The sequence below is a fragment of the Hippichthys cyanospilos genome, chromosome 14 (assembly GCF_059441005.1).
Source record: "Hippichthys cyanospilos isolate Australia breed blue-spotted pipefish chromosome 14, RoL_Hcya_1.0, whole genome shotgun sequence".
NCBI classification, from domain to species: domain Eukaryota; kingdom Metazoa; phylum Chordata; class Actinopteri; order Syngnathiformes; family Syngnathidae; genus Hippichthys; species Hippichthys cyanospilos.
This window is the reverse complement of record NC_142382.1, coordinates 20,310,001-20,334,703: the sequence shown is the minus strand read 5'-3', so window position 1 is coordinate 20,334,703 and position 24,703 is coordinate 20,310,001. Positions and strand designations below refer to the sequence as shown.

Below are 24,703 nucleotides of genomic sequence, written 5' to 3'. Positions count from 1 at the left end.
AATTTGACCCAGATGATCTGATCTTCTCACAATTTCACACATTGGATGAAAATCTATTCCTGAAGACATCGACAAACATATATTCCAGTTTAAAGCTAGCGCCACCTAGTGGCTGCAAAAAATGTCATTAGTCGAAAGATTGGAGTCATTCCTGTTTGGTTTGACCTAACACTATAAAAGTTTTTAGGCATATGTAGGATTGTAAGACCTACAAAAAAATCAATAGGAGTGATGTGCTAAGATGTACAGAATAATTTTTATGATTTTTTTTTATGTGCAATTTTGCCCCATTCTTAGACATTAGCCGGTCTAAATCTAGTGCCTTTTTCTCTTAAACGGTTCACCCGATTAACTTCTACGTTGGCATGGACTATTAGCAGATATAGCGGCACAAAGCTCCCAAAAATTGTGAAGATCCCATGACTTGTAAGATGTGGGCGGAGCTTCAAATTGTTTTGAATATTTCCTTCGCCAAGAGTGACAAAAACCTTAATAACTCAGCTGTTTCAGCTTCAAATCAAGTTAAACACTTGCAGGGAGTTTAAAAGTCATGCCCCAATACAGCTATGTGATAAACATCCAAATCATTTACAGCGCCACCTAGTGGCGGACAAAAATCTAATTTTTTACACTCTCATGTACTGTGCAATGTCTGTTTGACTACATGAACTAAAAAATGGTCAGAAAAGCTATGACACAGTGGAGAATGAAGGTTCTCAACTTTTATGATTTTTCAATAAAAGGCGTGGCATGTATGCCAGCTCAAAGTCCGATTTCTCACCAAAACGGTAAAAGTTGCTGTAATTGGACCTAGATGATCTGATGTTTGCAAAACTTCATATATGGGATGGGAGTCCAATGTGAAACACACCTAAAGCCTATTTTTTATCATAGTACGAGCGCCACCTAGTGGCAGCAAAAAATATAGCAAATCTTTAATGTTTTTATGTACTCTGCTGAGCCCCTTGAAGTGATATCCCTTAAATGTTTTCTGAAAAGCCAGTGGCCATGCCTTATGCCCTCCACAAATCACTACGATGTTTCGACAGTGGGTGTGGCCTATATGGCATTGAAAGTCACAAAATTGGAACAATAAAAGCTGCAGTAAATTTTACATATTTGGTAAGAGTCCTGCACTGAAGTCATTTACAACTACTTTTTCATCGTTCATAGTCCTTGTTCATACCCCAACCTGTTCATACCCCAACGTGCACAGGTCTGCGAGGGCCCTTTATAGCTGCTTGCAGCTCTAGTTATTATTATTATTTGGGCCCGAGCAGCTACCGCTGCGAGAGCCCTCTTGTTTTTCTCCGGATTATTATTCTTATTAGGGCCCGAGCAGCTACCGCTGCGAGAGCCCTCTTGTTTTTCTCCGGATTATTATTATTATTATTATTTACTGTGCAGCGCTTTTCCATTTTTGAGGGCCTAAACATGCACGAAAAGTCACCAAAATTTGCACATTTGTCACGCCCGGTGAAAAATTGGATATTTTTGTGTTTCTCAAAACAATGCAAAAAAAATGGCTCTGCAGCGCCACCTAAGGTCGAAAAAGTGCACCTGGTCCCTGCCCGTTTGACCTAGAGCTACGAAAATTTTTAGGCATATGTAGGACCTAGAGACCTACAAAAAAGTCAGCGCGAGCCATGTGCTCAGATGTACAGAAAAAGAGTTATGAATTTTTGAATGTGCATTTTTGGCCCATTTTTGCATGTTTGCAGGTCCCAAACTGCTCCTTGTTTCTCCTAAACGCTTTACTCAATCGCCTTCAAATTTGCTATGGTATATAATTAGACATAGGGGCACAACTGGGCAAAATTTGGTGCAGATCCGCTTACATATATGATAGGGGCGTGGCTTCAAATTATGTGTTCAATTTTTCCTTCGCCAAGAGTGACATAAACCTTAATAACTTTGATGTGCTAGCTTAAAAAAATCTAAAACTTCATAGACACATGGATACTTATGTTTTTAACACCTTTGAAAAAAGTTTTTTTAAATATCTACTAGCGCCGCCTAGTGGTTGATTAAAATGTCAATTTTTACACTTTCATGTATTGTGCTCAGTCTGTTTGAGTAAAAGAAGTGAAAATTGGTCAGAATATCATTAAGACATGGAATATTAAGGTTTTAAAATTGTACGACTTTTCGATAATGGGCGTAGTCTGCACGCCACCTCAAAGTCAGATGACTCGCCAAAACGAAAAAAGTGGCTGTAATTGGCCCCAAAATGGTCTTATGAGTGGAAAATAGCCTCTCACTCCCGGCCCGTTTGACCTAGAGCTACAAAAATTTGTAGCCTTATGTAGGACCTCCAGCCCTACAAAAAAGTCAGCGCGAGCCATATGCTCAGATGTACAGAAAGAGAGTTATGAATTTTTGAATGTGCACTTTTGTCCCGTTTTTGATCATTTGCAGGTCCAGAACTGCTCCTTTTTTCTCCCAAACGCTTGACCCGATCGACTTCAAATTTGCTGTGATGTTTTATCTGACTGTGAGGCACAATTGTTCAAATTTTTGTGATGATCCGCAATCAAATATGTTGGGGGCGGGGCTTCATATTATGCCTTTGATTATTACTTTGCCACATGTGAAACAAACCTTTATAACTCAGCTTTCCAAGCTTGGAAAAATATGAAACTTCACAGACACATGAAGACTCAAGCCCTTAACACATGTGTTTAAAAAATCTTAAATTGCTAATAAGGCCACCTAGTGGCAAACAAAAATGTCAGTCTGATTTCTCGCGAAAACGAACAAAGTTGCTGTATTTGGACCTAGATGGTCTTATCTTTTCTAAACATTACATATTTGATGGATTTCCAATGCGGAATACACCTATCAACGTATTTTTTGCTATAGTGCGAGTGCCACCTAGTGGCAGCCAAAAAAATAGCATTTTTTAAATGTTTTTATGTGTTTAGCTGAGCCCTTTAAAGTTATATCGCTGAAATTAAGTCTGACAAGCCTCTAGATAGCTTTGCTGACCTCCACCAAATTTTACGAAGTTTCGATAATGGGCGTGGCCTCTATGACCATTTTCATTCCGAAGCTTTATCTGTCCAGTAAAAGTTGCTGTAATTTGACCCAGATGATCTGATCTTCTCACAATTTCACACATTGGATAAAGATATTCTCCTGAACATAGCGACAAAAATATATTCCAGTTTAAAGCTAGCGCCACCTTGTGGCTGCTAAAAAAGTCATTAGTCGAAAGATTACAGTCAATCCTGTTTGGTTTGACCTACAGCTATGAAACTTTGTAGGCTAATGAAGGACTGTAAGACCTACAAAAAAGTCAATGGAAGTGATGTGTTAGGATGTACAGAAAAATTGTTATGAATTTTTTTAATGTGCAGTTTTGTCCCATTCTTAGACATTAGCTGGTCTCAAACTAGTGCCTTTTTCTCTTAAACGATTCACCCCATTACCTTCAACTTTGGCATGAATCATTATCCAACTGAGGGGCACACATAGTCCAAATATCGTGAAGATCTCTTGACATAAAAGATGCGGGCGGAGCTTCAAATTATGTTTAATACTTCCTTCGCCATGAGTGACAAAAATCTTAATAACACAGCTATGACAGCTTCAAACCATCTGAAACTTTCCTGGGACTTTAAAAGTCATGCAATAATACAGCTTTGTGATAAACTTTCAAATCATTTACAGCGCCACCCAGTGGCGGACAAAAAACTCATTTTTTATACTTTTATGTACTGTGAAATGCCTGTTTGACTAAATGAACTCAAAAATGGTCAGAAAAGCTATAACACATTGGAAAATTAAGGTTCTCAACTTTTATGACTTTTCAATAAAGGGCGTGGCCTCTATGCCAACTCAAAATCCGATGTCTCACGAAAACGGTAAAAGCTGCTGTAATTGGACCTAGACGATCTGATATTTTTAAAACTTCGTATATGGGATGGGAGTCCAATGTGAAACACACCTACGAGCCTATTTTTTATCATAGTACGAGCGCCACCTAGTGGCAGCAAAAAATATAGCAAATCCTTAACGTTTTTATGTACTCTGCTGAGCCCCTTGAAGTGATATCCCTTAAATGTTTTCTGAAAAGCCAGTGGCCATGCCTTATGCCCTCCACAAATGAGTACGATGTTTCCACAGTGGGTGTGGCCCATACGGCATTGAGAGTCACAAAACTGTAACAATAAAAGCTGCAGTAACTCAACCCAAATTGTCCCACCTTGTCTAAATTTTACATATTTGGTAAGAGTCCTGCACTGAAGTCATCTACAACTAAGTTTTCATCGTTCATACTCCTTGTTCATACCCCGGCCTGTTCATACCCCAACGTGCACGGGTCTGCGAGGGCCCTTTATAGCTGCTTGCAGCTCTAGTTATTAGGGCCCGAGCAGCTACCGCTGCGAGAGCCCTCTTGTTTTTCTCCAGATTATTATTATTATTATTATTATTATTATTATTATTATTATTATTATTATTATTTACTGTGCAGCGCTTTTCCATTTTTGAGGGCCTAAACATGCACGAAAAGTCACCAAAATTTGCACATTTGTCGGGCCCGGTGAAAAATTGGATATTTTTGTGTTTCCCAAAACAATGCAAAAAAAATGGCTCTGCAGCGCCACCTAAGGTCGAAAAAGTGCACCTGGTCCCGGCCCGTTTGACCTAGAGCTACGAAAATTTTTAGCCATATGTAGGACCTAGAGACCTACAAAAAAGTCAGCGCGAGCCATGTGCTCAGATGTACAGAAAAAGAGTTATGAATTTTTGAATGTGCATTTTTGGCCCATTTTTGCACGTTTGCAGGTCCCAAACTGCTCCTTGTTTCTCCCAAACGCTTTACTCAATCGCCTTCAAATTTGCTGTGGTCCATATTCACACATAGGGGCACAAGTGGGCAAAATTTGGTGCAGATCCGCTGACATATATGATAGGGGCGTGGCTTCAAATTATGTGTTCAATTTTTCCTTCGCCAAGAGTGACAAAAACCTTAATAACTCTGATGTACTAGCTTAAAAAAATCTAAAACTTCATAGACACATGGAAACTTATGTCTTTAACACCTTTAAAAAAAGTTTTTTTAAATACCTACTAGCGCCGCCTAGTGGTTGATTAAAATGTCATTTTTTACACTTTCATGTATTGTGCTCAGTCTGTTTGAGTAAAACAAATGAAAATTGGTCAGAATATCATTAAGACATGGAATATTAAGGTTTTAAAATTTTACCACTTTTCGATAATGGGCGTAGTCTGCACGCCACCTCAAAGTCAGATGACTCGCCAAAACGAAAAAAGTGGCTGTAATTGGCCCCAAAATGGCCTTATGAGTGGAAAATAGCCTCTCACTCCCGGCCCGTTTGACCTAGAGCTCCAAAAATTTGTAGCCTTATGTAGGACCTCGACCCCTACAAAAAAGTCAGCGCGAGCCATGTGCTCAGATGTACAGAAAGAGAGTTATGAATTTTTGAATGTGCACTTTTGGCCCGTTTTTGCTCATTTGCAGGTCCCGAACTGCTCCTTTTTTCTCCCAAACGCTTGACCCGATCGACTTCAAATTTGCTGTGATGTTTTATCTGACTGTGAGGCACAATTGTTCAAATTTTTGTGATGATCCGCCATCAAATATGTTGGGGGCGGGGCTTTATATTATGCCTTTGATGATTACTTTGCCACATGTGAAACAAACCTTTATAACTCAGCTTTACAAGCTTAGAAAAATCTGAAACTTCACAGACACATGGAGACTCAAGCCCTAAACACAAGTGTTTAAAAAAATATTATATTGCTTATAAGGCCATCTAGTGGCAAACAAAAATGTCAGTCTGATGTCTCGCCAAAACGAACAAAGTTGCTGTGTTTGGTCCCAGATGGTCTTATCTTTTCTAAACTTCATATATTTGATGGGTTTCCAATGCGGAATACACCTAACAACGTATTTTTTGTTATAGTGCGAGCGCCACCTAGTGGCAGCCAAAAATATAGCATTTTTTAAACGTTTTTATGTGTTTAGCTGAGCCCTTTGATGTAATATCGCTGAAATTAGGTCTGAAAAGCCTCTAGACAGCCCTGCTGACCTCCACCAAATTTTACGAAGTTTCGATAATGGCCGTGGCCTCTACGACCATTTTCATTCCGAAGCTTTATCTGTCCAGTAAAAGTTTCTGTAATTTGACCCAGATGATCTGATCTTCTCACAATTTCACACATTGGATGAAAATATTCTCCTGAACATATCGACAAAAATATATTCCAGTTTAAAGCTAGCGCCACCTAGTGGCTGCAAAAAATGTCATTAGTCAAAAGATTATAGTCAATCCTGTTTGGTTTGACCTACAGCTATGAAACTTTGTAGGCAAATGAAGGACTGCAAGACCTCCCAAAAAGTCAATAGAAGTGATGTGCTAGGATGTACAGAAAAATTGTTATGAATTTTTTTAATGTGCAGTTTTGTCCCATTCTTAGACATTAGCTGGTCTCAAACTAGTGCCTTTTTCTCTTAAACGATTCACCCCATTACCTTCAACTTTGGCATGAATCATTATCCAACTGAGGGGCACACATAGTCCAAATATCGTGAAGATCTCTTGACAGAAAAGATGGGGGCGGAGCTTCAAATTATGTTTAATACTTCCTTCGCCAAGAGTGACAAAAATGTTAATAACTCAGCTATGACAGCTTCAAACCATCTGAAACTTTCCTGGGACTTTAAAAGTCATGGAATAATACAGCTATGTGATAAACTTTCAAATCATTTACAGCGCCACCCAGTGGCAGACAAAAATCTCATTTTTTATACTTTTATGCACTGTGAAATGCCTGTTTGACTAAATGAACTAAAAAATGGTCAGAAAAGCTATGACACATTGGAACATTAAGGTTCTCAACTCTTATGACTTTTCATTAAAGGGCGTGGCCTCTATGCAAACTCAAAGTCTGATGTCTCCCCAAAACGGTAAAAGTTGCTGTAATTGGACCTAGACGATCTTATATTTTTAAAACTTCATATATGGGATGGGAGTCCAATGTGAAACACACCTACAAGCCTATTTTTTATCATAGTACGAGCGCCACCTAGTGGCAGCAAAAAATATAGCAAATCCTTCATGTTTTTATGTACTCTGCTGAGCCCCTTGAAGTGATATCCCTTAAATGTTTTCTGAAAAGCCAGTGGCCATGCCTTATGCCCTCCACAAATCAGTACGATGTTTCGACAGTGGCTGTGGCCTATATGGCATTGAAAGTCACAAAATTGGAACAATAAAAGCTGCAGTAACTCCACCCACATTGTCCCACCTTGTCTACATTTTACTTAATATTTGATAAGAGTCCTGCACTGAAGTCATCTACAACAAATTTTTCATTGTTCATAGTCCTTGTTCATACCCCGACCTGTTCATACCCCGACGTGCACAGGTCTGCGAGGGCCCTTTATAGCTGCTTGCAGCTCTAGTTATTATTATTATTTACTGTGCAGCGCTTTTTACATTTTTGAGGGCCTAAACATGCACGAAAAGTCACCAAAATTTGCACATTTGTCGGGCCCGGTAAAAATTTTTATATTTTTGTGTTTCCCAAAACAATGCAAAAAAAAATGGCTCTGCAGCGCCACCTAAGGTCGAAAAAGTGCACCTGGTCCCGGCCCGTTTGACCTAGAGCTACGAAAATTTTTAGGCATATGTAGGACCTAGAGACCTACAAAAAAGTCAGCGTGAGCCATGTGCTCAGATGTACAGAAAAAGAGTTATGAATTTTTTAATGTGCATTTTTGGCCCATTTTTGCACGTTTGCAGGTCCCAAACTGCTCCTTGTTTCTCCTAAACGCTTTACTCAATCGCCTTCAAATTTGCTGTGGTCCATATTCACACATAGGGGCACAAGTGGGCAAAATTTGGTGCAGATCCGCTGACATATATGATAGGGGCGTGGCTTCAAATTATGTGTTCAATTTTTCCTTCGCCAAGAGGGACAAAAACCTTAATAACTTTGATGTACTAGCTTAAAAAAATCTAAAACTTCATAGACACATGTAAACTTATGTCTTTCACACTTTTAAAAAAAGTTTTTTTAAATACCTACTAGCGCCGCTTAGTGGTTGATTAAAATGTCATTTTTTACACTTTCATGTATTGTGCTCAGTCTGTTTGAGTAAAACAAATGAAAATTGGTCAGAATATCATTAAGACATGGAATATTAAGGTTTTAAAATTTTACAACTTTTCGATTATGGGCGTAGTCTGCACGCCACCTCAAAGTCAGATGACTCGCCAAAACTAAAAAAGTGGCTGTAATTGGCCCCAAAATGGCCTTATGAGTGGAAAATAGCCTCTCACTCCCGGCCCGTTTGACCTAGAGCTACAAAAATTTGTAGCCTTATGTAGGACCTCGAGCCCTACAAAAAAGTCAGCGCGAGCCATGTGCTCAGATGTACGGAAAGAGAGTTATGAATTTTTGAATGTGCACTTTTGTCCCGTTTTTGCTCATTTGCAGGTCCCGAACTGCTCCTTTTTTCTCCCAAACGCTTGACCTGATCGACTTCAAAATTGCTGTGATGTTTTATCTGACTGTGAGGCACAATTGTTCAAATTTTTGTGATAATCCGCCATCAAATATGTTGGGGGCGGGGCTTTATATTATGCCTTTGATGATTACTTTGCCACATGTGAAACAAACCTTTATAACTCAGCTTTACAAGCTTGGAAAAATCTGAAACTTCACAGACACATGGAGACTCAAGCCCTTAACACAAGTGTTTAAAAAAATCTTCAATTGCTTATAAGGCCATCTAGTGGCAAACAAAAATGTCAGTCTGATGTCTCGCGAAAACGAACAAAGTTGCTGTGTTTGGTCCCAGATGGTCTTATCTTTTATAAGCTTCATATATTTGATGGGTTTCCAATGCGGAATACACCTATCAACGTATTTTTTCTTATAGTGCGAGCGACACCTAGTGGCAGCCAAAAATATAGCATTTTTTAAAGGTTTTTATGTGTTTAGCTGAGCCCTTTGAAGTAATATCGCTGAAATTAAGTCTGAAAAGCCTCTACACAGCCTTGCTGACCTCCACCAAATTTTACGAAGTTTCGATAATGGGCGTGGCCTCTATGACCATTTTCATTCCGAAGCTTTATCTGTCCAGTAAAAGTTGCTGTAATTTGACCCAGATGATCTGATCTTCTCACAATTTCACACATTGGATAAAGATATTCTCCTGAACATAGCGACAAAAATATATTCCAGTTTAAAGCTAGCGCCACCTAGTGGCTGCAAAAAATGTCATTAGTCGAAAGATTACAGTCAATCCTGTTTGGTTTGACTGACAGCTATGAAACTTTGTAGGCAAATGAAGGACTGCAAGACCTACAAAAAAGTCAATAGAAGTGATGTGCTAGGATGTACAGAAAAATTCTTATGAATTTTTTCAATGTGCAGTTTTGTCCCATTCTTAGACGTTAGCTGGTCTCAAACTAGTGTCTTTTTCTCTTAAACGATTCACCCCATTTACCTTCAACTTTGGCATGAATCATTATCCAACTGAGGGGCACACATAGGCCAAATATTGTGAAGATCTCTTGACATAAAAGATGCGGGCGGAGCTTCAAATTATGTTTAATAATTCCTTCGCCAAGAGAGACAAAAATCTTAATAACTCAGCTATGACAGCTTCAAACCATCTGAAACTTTCCTGGGACTTTAAAAGTCATGGAATAATGCAGCTATGTGATAAACTTTCAAATCATATACAGCGCCACCCAGTGGCGGACAAAAATCTCATTTTTTATACTTTTATGTACTGTGAAATGCCTGTTTGACTAAATGAACTCAAAAATGGTCAGAAAAGCTATGACACATTGGAACATTAAGGTTCTCAACTTTTATGACTTTTCATTAAAGGGCGTGGCCTCTATGCCAACTCAAAATCCGATGTCTCGCGAAAACGGTAACAGTTGCTTATATTTTTAAAACTTCATATATGGGATGGGAGTCCAATGTGAAACACACCTACAAGCCTATTTTTTAATCATAGTTCGAGCGCCACCTAGTGGCAGCAAAAAATATAGCAAATCCTTAATGTTTTTATGTACTCTGCTGAGCCCCTTGAAGTGACATCCCTTAAATGTTTTTTGAAAAGCCAGTGGCCATGCCTTATGCCCTCCACAAATCAGTACGATGTTTCGACAGTGAATGTGGCCTATATCGCATTGAAAGTCACAAAATTGGAACAATAAAAGCTGCAGTAACTCCACCCACATTGTCCCACCTTGTCTAAATTTTACATATTTGGTAAGAGTCCTGCACTAAAGTCATCTACAACTACTTTTTCATCCTTCATAGTCCTTGTTCATACCCCGACCTGTTAATACCCCAACGTGCACAGGTCTGCGAGGGCCCTTTATAGCTGCTTGCAGCTCTAGTTATTATTATTATTTACTGTGCAGCGCTTTTCCATTTTTGAGGGCCTAAACATGCACGAAAAGTCACCAAAATTTGCACATTCGTCGGGCCCGGTGAAATATTTAAAATTTTTGTGTTTCCCAAAACAATGCAAAAAAAATGGCTCTGCAGTGCCACCTAAGGTCGAAAAAGTGCACCTGGTCCCGGCCCGTTTCACCTAGAGCTACGAAAATTTTTAGGCATATGTAGGACCTTGAGACCTACAAAAAAGTCAGCGCGAGCCATGTGCTCAGATGTACAGAAAAAGAGTTATGAATTTTTGAATGTGCATTTTTGGCCCATTTTTGCACGTTTGCAGGTCCCAAACTGCTCCTTGTTTCTCCTAAATGCTTTACTCAATCGCCTTCAAATTTGCTGTGGTCCATATTCACACATAGGGGCACAAGTGGGCAAAATTTGGTGCAGATCCGCTGACATATATGATAGGGGCGTGGCTTCAAATTATGTGTTCAATTTTTCCTTCGCCAAGAGTGACATAAACCTTAATAACTTTGTTGTACTAGCATAAAAAAATCTAAAACTTCATAGATACATGGAAACTTATGTCTTTAACACCTTTGAAAAAAGTTTTTTTAAATACCTACTAGCGCCGCCTAGTGGTTGATTAAAATGTTATTTTTTACACTTTCATGTATTGTGCTCAGTCTGTTTGAGTAAAACAAATGAAAATTGGTCAGAATATCATTAAGACATGGAATATTAAGGTTTTAAAATTGTACGACTTTTCGATAATGGGCGTAGTCTGCACGCCACCTCAAAGTCAGATGACTCGCCAAAACGAAAAAAGTAGCTGTAATTGGCCCCAAAATGGCCTTATGAGTGGAAAATAGCCTCTCACTCCCGGCCCGTTTGACCTAGAGCTCCAAAAATTTGTGGCCTTATGTAGGACTTCGAGCCCTACAAAAAAGTCAGAGCAAGCCATATGCTCAGATGTACAGAAAGAGAGTTATGAATTTTTGAATGTGCACCTTTGGCCCATTTTTGCTCGTTTGCAGGTCCTGAACTGCTCCTTTTTTCTCCCAAACGCTTGACCCGATCGACTTCAAATTTGCTGTGATGTTTTATCTGACTGTGAGGCACAATTGTTCAAATTTTCGTGACGATCCGCCATCAAATATGTTGGGGGCGGGGCTTCATATTATGCCTTTGATGATTACTTTGCCTCATGTGAAACAAACCTTTATAACTCAGCTTTACAAGCTTGGAAAAATCTGAAACTTCACAGACACATGAAGACTCAAGCCCTTAACACATGTGTTTAAAAAAATCTTAAATTGCTTATAAGGCCACCTAGTGGCAAACAAGAATGTCAGTCTGAAGTCTCGCCAAAACGAACAAAGTTGCTGTATTTGGACCCAGATGGTCTTATCTTTTCTAAACTTCAGATATTTGATGGGTTTCCAATGCGGAATACACCTATCAACGTAATTTTTTTTTATAGTTCGAGCGCCACCTAGTGGCAGCCAAAAATATAGCATTTTTTAAAACGTTTTTATGTGTTTAGCTAAGCCCTTTGAAGTAATATCGCTGAAATTAAGTCTGAAAAGCCTCTAGACAGTCCAGCTGACCTCCACCAAATTTTACGAAGTTTTGATAATGGGCGTGGCCTGCACGTCCATTTTCATTCCGAAGCTTTATCGGACCAGTAAAAGCTGCTGTAATTTGACCCAGATGATCTGATCTTCTCACAATTTCACACATTGGATGAAAATCAATTCCTAAAGACATCGACAAACATATATCAGTTTAAAGCTAGAGCCACCTAGTGGCTGCAAAAAAGGTCATTAGTCGAAAGATTACAGTCAATCTTGTTTGGTTTGACCTACAGTTATGAAATTTTTTAGGCATATGTAGGATTGTAAGACTTATAAAAAAGTCAATAAAAGTGATGCGCTAGGATGTACAGAAAATTTGTTATGAATTTTTATATTGTGCCCTTTTTATTTTATTTTGCCCTGTACTTTGACATTTGCTGGTCTCAAACTAGTGCCTTTTTCTCTTTAACAGTTCACCCCATTAACTTCTACGTTGGCATGGAGTATAAGCAGATATAGGGGCACAAATATGCCAAAAGTTGTGAAGATCCCATGACTTGTAAGATGTGGGCGGAGCTTTAAAATATTTTGAATATTTCCTTCGCCAAGAGTGACAAAAACCTAATAACTTAACTGTTTCAGCTTCAAACCATGTGAAACTCTTCAGGGACTTTAAAAGTCATGCCCCAATACAGCTATGTGATAAACTTCCAAATCATTCACAACGCCACCTAGTGGCGGACAAAAATCTCATTTTTTACACTTTCATGTACTGTGCAATGCCTGTTTGACTAAATGAACTCAAAAATGGTCAGAAAATCTATGACAGAGTGAAAAATGAAGGTTCTCAACTTTTATGACTTTTCCAGAGAGGGCGTGGCCTCTATGCCAACTCAAAGTCCGAGAGCTATGAATTTTTTTATGCATATGTAGGACCTATAAACCTACAAAAACATTATAGAGCGCCATATGTTAGGATGTACAGAACCAGAGTTATTAATTATTGAATGTAGCATTTGGCCCGATTTTCTACATTTTTCGGTACCGAAACCCTTGACCCGATCAACTTCACATTTGGCGTGCCTCATTATCTAACATGGGGGCACAACTGGGCAAAATTTTGAGAAGATTGGTTGACAAATATGATGGGGGTGGGGCTTCATAATACGTGTTCCAAAGTCACATTTCCTTCGCCATGAGCAATAAAAACCCTAATAACTCCAATGTGCAAGCTTGAAAAAATCTGAAACATTACAGAAAATCTACTAGTAACTGCTTTAAAAAATCTGCATGGTTATTTTTCAAATTAATTATAGCGCCACCTATTTACAAACAAAAATGTCATTTTTTAAACTTTCATGTGTTGTGTTAAGCCCATAAGAGTAAATCTACTGAAAATTTGTGCAAAAAGCATCGAGACTTGGAGAATAAAGGTATCCAAATTGTGACTTTGTGATAAAGTGGGTGGTCTGTATGCAACCCCAAATTCGGAGTTTGCTCAAGTCATCTAAACTTACTGTAATTGAGCCCAGGTGATCATAAAACGAGAGTCAGTTCTGACCCGTTTGACCTAGAGCTACAAAATTGTTTATGTATATGTAAGACCTCAAGACCTACAAAAACATCATAGAGCGCCATATGTTAGGATGTACAGAACCAGAGTTATCAATTGTTGAATGTAGCATTTGGCCCGATTTTGTACATTTTTCGGTACCAAAACCCTTGACCCGATCAACTTCACATTTGAGGTGCTCCATTACCTGACAGAGTGGCACCATTGGGCAAAATTTCATCAAGATAGGCTAACTTATATGATGGGGGCGGGGCTTCAAAATACTTGAATCATATTTCCTATGCCGTCAGTGTAAAGAACCTTAATATTTCAGGTTTTGGACTGTGCTAATCCTGTTTGAGCAATTTAACAGTACCAATAGCGACACCTGGTGCCGGACAAAAGAGATAGTTTTTACACTTTCATGTTCTCTGCTATGCTGCTTTCAGGAAATTCACTGAAAATTAGTCAGGAGAATATTGAGACAAAGCGAACATTATGAAACTCAAATTTCATGACTCTTCAAATTTGGTCAAGTTTGCCATTTCAATTACTTAGTTGAGCCCGTTGGACAAATGCGAATACAAATGTTACCTTTTCTAGAACATTGACCTCTACAGTTTTCCTGCCAATGGCCGAATACATCCATACCCAGATTTGTTCATACCTCGGAACTGTTCATCCTTCAACGTGCTCATGTCTGCGAGGGCCCGTTATAGCTGCTTGCAGCTCTAGTTATTATTATTATTATTATTATTATCATTATTATTATTATTATTATTATTATTAATAATAATCATAATAAAGCTTACATTTATATAGTGCCTTTCATGATCCCAAGGGGCTTCACAAAGCACTAGCACACAGTTAGACCTGTGGTGGTAAACTACGTTGCGTAGCCACAGTTGCCCTGTGGTAGACTGACAGAGGCGCGGCTCCCATACCGAGCATTAGGGCCTCTCCGACCAACCACTGGAGGAAAATTCGGGGATGTGACTTGCCCAATGACACAACAGCACGTAACTCTGACAGAGCGGGATCGAACAGCGGACCCTACGGTTAGGGAACGACGCCCTTTACTGCCTTAGCCACAGCCACCCCGCACCTGCAGTGCTGCAGTGTAACCCCTCAGGCAATATTAGGAGAAAAAGTAAGTCAAGCTAACGCATATCACTTGAATTCCAACGCATATAAACCTGTGAACAATTAGGCTTACAAAAGTCTCGCAGAATTCAGTGTTTGTGCTTTTTTTCTGCTTGGCTTTTTGCTCTCTCTCTCTCTAGCAGAAAGATGAGGATGGTAGAAGGGCTTCTTTCATCCTCATCTTTCTGCTTTGCTGAATTCATCCTGTGCTGTCTTCTGTCCTAACTATTATTTTTGGAGTATTGTCTTCAAAGCTCCTAAAATGGAACACCTAACCAGTTTGAAGTTGGAGTAATTTTACTCACTGAAACTAAGTAAAATTAAAGGAGAATATGAGAAAAGGTATTTTAAAAGAAAAAGTGATGGGATTTCAACAAGTGAAATGTAGTATTTTTGCTAAGAGAACTCTTGACATTGGCTAAACAGTTTGAAGTTGGAACAGCTTTTATCGGTTAAAAATGTAGAACATTTTTGTGGGTATTTTTGAAAATTATGAATTTTTACGAAGTGGGGAAAATAGCATCAGTAAGTATAAACTGAACAATCAGGACTTGAAAGTGAATTAAATAAAATTTTATATTACATTACAGTTTCATTCTTCATTTTACCCCAGAAAACTGTTGGATCACAGGGACTCACAATACTAAAAAACTAGGGGTCCAAACAGAAATGTTTGGAGTCACAGAAATTGCGGAATAAAAAGCACGTAAGCAAGTCAGTCTGAGGGTCAAACTATTTTTACAAGACCAAAACAACAACAGCTATTAACAAATGTTACAGTAAAAATGTATTAAAATAGAATAAACTTACCTGTAGCATCCGTCATCATCAACATTTCATATCGCAACCACTATTATAACAGTATATTTAGGTTGTCAAGTCTGCTTTTTACTTTGTCTATTTAGTTGCAACATGTCTGTTTTGTTCTTCTTCTTGAGCATCTGAAGCATTTCGTTTTTGCTTCACTTTCTGGCTCATTGTTACAAGGGATGGGACGAGATATCACTAATAGGTGAAGTCATTTTTGATGGTGGAAGGCAGTGGATTTCGGCGGCTAATTCACCCCCTCTCATCCCGATATCAAATTAGTCGCACAGTAGTTCCAACCAGGCATGGCCCGATAACTGTAAAGGCAATATATTGTAACTTTGGAAGTCACGGTGATTTAAAACCATCCAAATTTGTCAAAACAATTACATTTTTTGTTTGTTTTTTTTCTCTCCCCTCTTCCTTAATGGGCAATTGCAGACTGCAGTGGGAGCCTCCTCTCAAGGTGACTCATACACTTTGGCCGCCGCAGCCAATCACATCCACTTCCTGGTTTGTCGTCTTCAGTAGTAAATGCAGCCAACTAACGCAGCTAACATGGCTAATATGTTTAAGCTACGTTCACTTTTATGCGACAACAGTTTCCAGTGCGTCTTTTCCTCAGCATCTGGTATACTGTAGTTACTGCCCAAAAGTACACGTTGGACCCTTACAAAGTAGACATGCTTGTATTTCTAAAAAAGAACAAGAGCATTAAATATAGACATATGTTAGTTTGCTGCACAACGAAGGGCTTGTTGTTGTGCCCAGAAATAAAATCACTACTGTAGATAATGTGTATTAGTTTCATTTTTGGCACATTAAAAATGTATTTCTACTTTGTTCATGTTCAACTAAGAAAGAGCTCAGCTGCAACTTTTCTTGAAGCAGCATGTAAATATTTTGTTCACGTTCAACTATTCTAAGAGAGCTAGGCTACATCATTTGTTATTGCAGCGGTATTTGGAAAAACTTTAAATTTTTTAATTGCAGCCTGCTCAATAAAAAATCATTTTGAAATAGGAAAATTTACGTTAGATTATATTAAAAATTATCAAAATGTTAATGATATCTCGTTTTCGTGGACTCAATCTCATGAGATATCTTGTCTCATGGAATTTGTATCTCGCCCCAGGCCTAATTGTTATCTGATTGTGTATTAGATTTGTCACTGATGCTTAAAAAACTTAAGACTAACATACAGTAGGTTGCCTAGGACTTAATTTACCTCCCTCATTCCTTGCTGCTTCATCCCTGCTACCGGCGAATAACTTTCTGATATCCATCTTGAAGCTACACAATCAACTCATAATAATACTTTTACCATGTTGTTGTTGGCTAAACTTACAATGTTTTGGAATGATATGAACCTGCGCTCCTTTGCGCACTCACGGAAGTATAAACAGGATTTGGTTGAAGTTAGGAAATTGTGTAAAATGTAAATAAAAACGATAAAACGAAACAAAATACGATTTGAAAATCCTTCTTAACCCATATTCAATTGAATACACTACAAAGGCAAAATATTTAATGTTCAAATTGATAAACTGTTTATCAACTGTTTGTTTTGATAAACTGTGATAAATTGTTTTTTTAAACTTAATTTTTTTTTTTGCAAAATAATAATTAACTTGGCTGCAACACGCCCAGTAGAAATTGAGAAAGGACATGTTTACCACTCCGTTACACCAACTTTACTTTTAATAACACTCAATAAACATTTTGGAAGAGAGGAGACTAAATCTATTAGCTTCTCATGTGGAATTCCTTCCCATTCTTGCTTGATGAATTGTTTCAGTTGTTCAACAGTCCGGGGATGTTCTCTGTTGTATTTTACACTTCATAATGCGCCACACAATTTCAATGGGACACAGGTCTGGACTGCAAGCAAGCCTGAGAAGAACCTGGACTCTATTACTTCAAAGCCACACTGTTGTAACACATGCAGAACGTGGCTTGGCATTATCTTGCTGAAATAAGCAGCGGTGTACATGAAAAAGGTGTTGCTTGGGTGGTAGCATATGTTACTTTTCAGTATTTATGTTGCCTTCACAGAAATGTAAGTCACCCATGCAATGGGAAATAATGCACCCCCATACCATCACATATGTTGACTTTGAAATGTATTTAAATTAATTGCTGTTATAGGTAAAGAACGCCCGCCAAGGTTGGCCCCCCTACATTTTTAACACAGCAAATCTGGCCCCCTTTGCAAAAGTTTGGACACCCCTGGCTTATGCAGTGAACAGTAGAAGTCATTGTCTTAGAAAAGGTCAAACTTTCATTAGCATTTGTTCAGCGGGCGCAACTAAGTAAATGGAATCGGAAAAATTGTATTATATTATTTTCGGCCACAAGGTGATTCTAACGCTACAATGGAATGTAAGTTTGTTGATGTTTGTAGAAATGGACTTTCATTCAATAAAATGAGATAATCTGGGTGAAATTACAGCAGCATTTACATCATCATAAAGAGCACTCCAATATAGGTCACGGCCATTATCAAAACATCACAATATTTGGTGGAGGAAATTAGGTGTGTTTGAAGGCCTGTCAGAAAAAAATTCTGTGATATTACTTCGACAGGTTCAACAAAGTACATAAAAATGTAGCAATATTTTTGATTTCACTAATATATGTTGGCCGATCTTCACGAAATTTTGCCCAGTTGTGGCCCTATGTCTGATAATATAGCACGTCAAATTTTAAGTCAATTGGGGCAATTTAGGGCCCTCCTCATAATTTAGGGCCCTCCTCATAATTTCTCTTAAAAGGTTGACTCGATCGATTTCAAATTCAACATGCTCTATTATCAGGCATAAGGCCACAGCTGGGCGAAATTTAGTGAACATATATGATAGGGGCGGGGCTTCAAAATATGTGTTTTAAATTTCCTTCGCCATGAGCGACAAACACCTTAATAACTCCAACATGCACGCTTTGAAAAATCTGAAACCTTACAGAAAATGTACTTGTCACTGCCTTAGAACATATGCATGATAAATTTTGAAATGAATTATAGCGCCACCTAGTTACAAACAAAATTGTAATTTTTTACACTTTCATGTATTGTGCAAAGCCCGTGAAAGTAAATGAAATGAAAATTTGTCAGAATAACATTGAGACATGGAGGATGAAGGCTACTAAATTTTACTACGTTGTGATAAGGGGGTGGTCTGTACGCCACCTCAAAGTCGGATGTTTCCCCAAATTGGTAAAAGTTGCTGTAATTTAACCCAGATGATCCTAAAACTTAAGCTAGTTCCGACCCATTTGACCTAGAGCTACAAATTTTTGAATATGTAGGACCCCAAGAACTACAAAAACATCATAGCACGCCATATGCTAGGATGTACAGAACCAGAGTTATCAACTTTTGAATGTGCCATTTGGCCCTCAAAAATGCGATTCATTCGTGAGAATAATAATAATAATAATAATGATAATAATAATAATACGGAGAAAAACAGGAGGGCTCTCGCCAGCGGTAGCTACTTGGGCCCTAATAATCTGGAGAAAAAAAAAAAAAAGAGGGCTAATCATAATAATATTAATATTCCGGAGAAATACAAGAGGGCTCTCGCAGGGGTAGCTACTTGGGCCCTAATAATAATAATCTGGAGAAAAACAGGAGGGCTTTCGCAGCGGTAGCTGCTCGGGCCCTAATAATAACTCGGAGAACAACAATAGGGACCTCGCAGCAGTCGCTGCTTGGGCCCTAATAATAATAATCTGGAGAAAAACATGAGGGCTCTTGCAGCGGTAGTTGCTCGGATCCTAATATGGAGAAAAACAAGAGGGCTTTCGGAGTTGCTCGGGCTCTAATAAATAGATTATACGTATAGTACTGTCCTGTACAGTACTGTAAAGTATTGTACTATAGTAAAATGTATCAAAAACACATGAATTAATGTGAAATAAAAATTAAGTATTGTTGAATAAAAAAAAAAGGCCATTGTGATGGCCTTTCTTTTCTTTGATGTACTACCATCAGAAGAATCTGCTTTATGCTTTGGAGCCATAACGATGGGCACAGTTTATAAAAAAAACAACAACAAAAAATGATCAAACACATGAGAGTGAGAAAAGAGAAACACAACCTGAGAGATGCCTTCTTCCTCGACCAAAACCGCCACAATGCATATTCATCTGCCGTACGCTAGAAATTAGTTCACAATTGTTTACGTTGCAATTGTTTACGTCACTTTATGGTGTGTTTGTAAGCGCGTTCGTAACCTCGAAACATTGTAAGTCGGGACCGTTGTAACCCTAAGACCCCCTGGGTTAAATGTAGAAATGATTAATATAATAAAATATAATAAAATATAATAAAATATCATATCATATCATATCATATCATATAACCATATTATTACAGTAAATATTTATTAAGTGTGTCTTGGCGTTAATATGGTTAAGCAAAACCGTTTACAGTTTGAACCACTTGAATAGGTCAAAAATTGGCATTGGTAGGATAAGCTGCAAAGTTTAATGTATTCGCTTGAATCAGACAAATGCAGAAATTACAGAATAAAAATGAAAAAGCTCTTGTCATTTTGAAACTTTTTAGTGGGTATTGTAGGGATGAAAGTGTCTTGGTGAATTTTTGGCATGAGTAATAAGAACCTTAAAGGTTTATAGGGTAGAATGGTTTGAATGAGTCAAAAGTGAGAAATTGAAGGAGAAAAACACAAAGCTGAGTATGAGTGGACCATGTTTCATGTCTCCATTGTCAAGCTGGCTGATCAGAAATGTGGCCATAAGACGGTTGGTTGGTGCCTGTCATGGCAGCAATCCCTGGCCTATTTCTTCTTGAATTTTGTCAGAATACTCCATTTTAGCATTGAGGATGATCTGGCATATCATTTGGTGGGGCAAGGAATGGCCTTGAACCTGTCAACCTGTCAAGTACTCAACGTCACATCAATTCCCAAAATGGTACCATCCTTTTGATCTAACTTGGGTGATTTTGGGCGAGCTGTTTTGGAAAAAACAGGATGGGACACAAAAACTGGAACACCAACTACTTATCAAACTTTACAATATTGCTCCCTGGTCCACTGGGATATGCTGGTGGATAAACCAACCGTAGGAGTGGTGTGTCTATCGATCTTGTCCAAAGAGGACCGACACTATTAGACTTTTGATAACAGAGATCACCTTATTAGAGGTGGTTCATTGCAAAGTCCCCCCCCCCCCATTCCCCCTATGTAACTTTATCTCTGCTAAGATCCCAGAGAGCCAGTGCAGTGCATATCGATGGTCCGTGCAGTCTGTCTTGCCCAGTCAATCAATTGGATTGTTTGTTTCTTAGACAGTTAAGTCAAAATGTCATATTTTGTATGTGCTGCACAAGTGTAATGATCATCCATCCATCCATCAGTTTCTTTGGCATTGATAGCACTTATGTAACCCTACTTACTGAAATTTTTTCACCTATGCGTTGTATGTCAAACCCTCACATAACAGTTGTAAATGACATCCCCATACTACTTACCTGGATGATGTATGGTCAACATCCAAAAGTGGCTGGTTCATATTGGACAGGTCCAGGTTGTACTTGGTTTTGTAGTACTCTGCAAATGTTTCATATTCCGGTGAAGGAAATTTGCTGAGAGGTGTGAGATCTGTGTACACATCAGCAACATAGAAGCGATGAGGCTGGTCGAAGTTGCGGTACCTGGAAGAGGATGAGCAAAATATATTATGGATATGCATGACATTCGACTGTTGCTGTACGTAACTGTGCTAATATTTAATTTTTCACAAGCCTGTAACATTAAAACTTCATTTACCAGATGATATATTCTTTAGATTTTGTTAGAAAAAAAACAACCTGTCATAATTTGTGGTAAAAAACATATATGGATGCCTTAGCTCAAAACATGTTATATTTCAAAAGATCATATAAGAATTCATGTCTATAGTTGAATTATTTTCCAGCTCCAACCAGGGGAAGATGAACATTGAAAAGATTCCTCCGATGGCACGCTAGTTCCGGGCACACACAGGTACCTCTGGGCCAGATTGGCAAGGTGTGGGTATCTGCATGCCTCAGATTTGCACAAATCCAATGGCTCATCTGGCAATGGTGGAGCTGGGGAGTCTTGCTATTGCTGGACCTCCTTTTCAGCCTTGGAGTTAGGTGACAATCGGGTCGGGGAAGATCTGGCATGCTGGAACATTTGTCCAAGGAGGTTTGCAAGTGCAGATCTTTTTTTTTTTTTTTTTTTTTTTTGGTGGGTGTATTGGTCTGTCCTCATTACTGGTGTCATTAGCTGGACTCCCTTCAGTGCTCCCTCTGCCCTCTACATCACCATTAGAGTGCCTTCCCGTCATCAGTTTCATGAAACCCGAAATGATTCCACATTTTTGAGTGGAAACTGGCGGGTTGGTCTTTAGTCCTTTTCTTTGTGCTTTCCGCCATTCTACTTGATTTGCTTTTGCGCTTCTTGTGTTATTTGTTTTGGTCGCTGCTTCAGCCTACTTCACCCCCATTTATTTGATTAGCGCCCCCTCAAACAGAATAGGATATATTTGGGTAGTGACGGTGACACGGACAACTAGTAAATCAATTATGTTTTAATAAAATATTGATATTGGCCGTCGGTTTATGTTTTAAAACAAATGTTAACAACAACAACAACAAAAATATTGTTTAAAGAGTATAAATAAACAATAAAGTCTCCCAGTCATACTAGGCGTCTGGACATCATGGTCATGAAGAAAGACCTGTGGCAAGACCAGTGTTAGACTCTTGTGTGTGCCCACTGCAAGGGAAAGGCTTATAGTCCAGTGCGGCTTATCTGCTGTTTTTTTCCCCACCTCACAAGCAAATGTGTGTATCTGCTCAAGGAGTTGGTTTGTGGAACAACTATTAAATAGAACTGCAAAGATGTGAATCATTGGATGTGCTCAAAAAGAGTTTTAAAATATATTAAAAATATTCTTAAAAAATGTGTAAATTGAATTATTAAGATTAATAAGATTATTCTGCCCTTCAGAAGTGCAGTACCACCTTTGTTGTTTGAGATTTGTACATAGACTTAGAGCACCCTCTTCTGGTTACTTCAAAATATCGTTTTTCTAGGTAGACGTGAGTTATCCAATGTGGAAGCACACAAAGACGACAGGTTAATGTTCAAGGATTGCTGGTCTTATATTGTTTTGCCTTGGACGAGAATTATCCATAAGTACACAAGTTGTCAAAATTGACACTGTTCATCTGTTTTGTTTATCGTTGAAATAAGAGTATTTTTCATTGTGCAACTTGCTTGTTAGCTCGAGAGGTGCTACGTATCATTAGCTGATTACGTGTTTTATATTTTTAGTTTTACGTCGACCTAAAGAGGGTAATGGTCAATGGCCATTGTTCAAATAAAGCAGGGCAAAAGTAAAGACAGTCTAGTTGTTTGAAACGTCGTTATCCAGCCGTCTAGCTGGCGAAAAACCCGACGCTTCGGAGTGAGGATGGCATAAAGATCTTGTATAAAAGTTTGTGTTGGATATACAGTATACAGTATATATGATTGTATTTATAATGTTATGATTGTATATATTATTTAGGTGCAGTGTGTGCAATGTTCACTAAATTCATCTATCCATTAAACAATGGGAGACAGAATGCTGTTAAAGAGAGGATGTTGCAGTTGGTAGACGATTTAAAAAATATATATATTAAAAAAAAATAAACTTTCATATACAATCTGTTTGCATAAATATCTGATGTTATGACCTGCGGCTTATAGTCCAGTGCGGCTTATCCGTGGAAAAGGATGTTTTTTGGGTCAATTTTTGCTGCTGCGGCTTACATACCGGTCCGGCTTATAGTCCGGAAAATACGGTATATATATATGGCTGAAAGTATGGCAAGGATTGTGTTCTTTGGGTCGTGAGCCTTTTTTTTTCCTCGCCCTCTCCAGACATACTGAGTATCCATAGGCCCAAATAACTCTTAACTTTGTCTCCACAAGATGGTGTACCAAAATCTACGGACGTGCTGGAGTTGACCTGAAGAAAAAGCCAGGCAAGCCTCATCATCATCATCCTTCTTCTTGAGCAGGATTGTCTTCCTCAGTCACTCAATGCTAGACTTTGCGACAGTTGGCACTGCCTGGTCAAGTGTTTCCATTGGGCCTTGGGTACAGGAGAAATTGTTGGATATGTGGACTTCCAGGACCTTGAATGAGTCGACTTTTTTGAGGTGTTTCCCGAGAGTGGGGCTGGTTCTTTGATACAGGGATCACAAAAGAAGGACAATCAGACTCAGACAGGTTTTTCCCCAGAGCTATTGAGTCTGGAGATATAATCTCTGCTCAGAGGTGTGCGCTTACATCTGAGCATGCTGATCAGTTAGTGTTCCTCAAGAAGAACTTCCCTTGATGTGTCCACTGTCCAGTTTACATGTTAACTAATGTTCACCCACTTTAAATGTTACCACAGTTAATGTATCCAGCTGTACAGTGTTGTTTTGTAATGTTCACACACTTTTATCTGCACAGTGTTTGCAAGACCAGGAGGCAGCGAGTTGCACTTTTTGCCAATTTTTGCATTGAATATATGCATTTTGTCATGTTTGGCACTGGATATGTATTTTGTGTTTGAATAAATGTATTTTGGCATATTTGATAACATATTTCCTTATTATGGGTATTTCTTTTCCGTTGATTAAATGTCTTCGTGATATCGTCAATATCGTGGGCGACATATTGCTACAGAATTGAATCTTGAGTTACCTGTGTTGTCCCACCACTACTTTTAAGTATCAAGCCTTGTTTATACAGCATATACTGCTTGTTTAAAAAAAGTGCAATAAATATAAATGTTTGACCAACATGATGAATAAACCTGATTAATAATCGTGATTGCAATATTGACCAAAATAATCGTTATCATTATTTTGGCCATAATCGTGCAGCCCTAATGCATATTTAAAAATCGGTAACAAAATAGTATAGTAAATGCTACAAAGGGTGTTCAATAAGTAATGTAATAACCCACTTCCCATAGAAGTAGATCAACAATACTTGGCACAGTTATTAGTCTTTCTCCACATAGGAATCACTCAGAGTTAGGCATTTCTCCCATGGTGTGATGCAGCTCTGGAGACCGTTTTAGTAGAACACCCCAGGTTGGTCATCCAACTTCGATGTTACTTCAGAAATCAAGGTTGTATCATCTGGGAAACGTTTTGCTTTCAAAAAACACTTCATGGCTGGAAAGAGGTGAA

The 24,703-nt window shown here is 38.5% G+C and overlaps 1 protein-coding gene across 3 annotated transcripts in view; it reads right to left on the bottom strand.

Moving 5' to 3' along the window:
• The window catches only part of dicer1 (dicer 1, ribonuclease type III), a 146,899-nt gene that overhangs the window by 41,268 nt on the left and 80,928 nt on the right, over nt 1-24,703 (bottom strand). For all 3 annotated transcript variants that reach the window (XM_088433078.1, XM_088433077.1, XM_088433079.1), the window contains one exon: nt 20,972-21,154. In XM_088433078.1, coding sequence (XP_088289204.1) covers nt 20,972-21,154 — 183 coding nt within the window. The remainder of the gene's footprint in view (nt 1-20,971; nt 21,155-24,703) is intronic.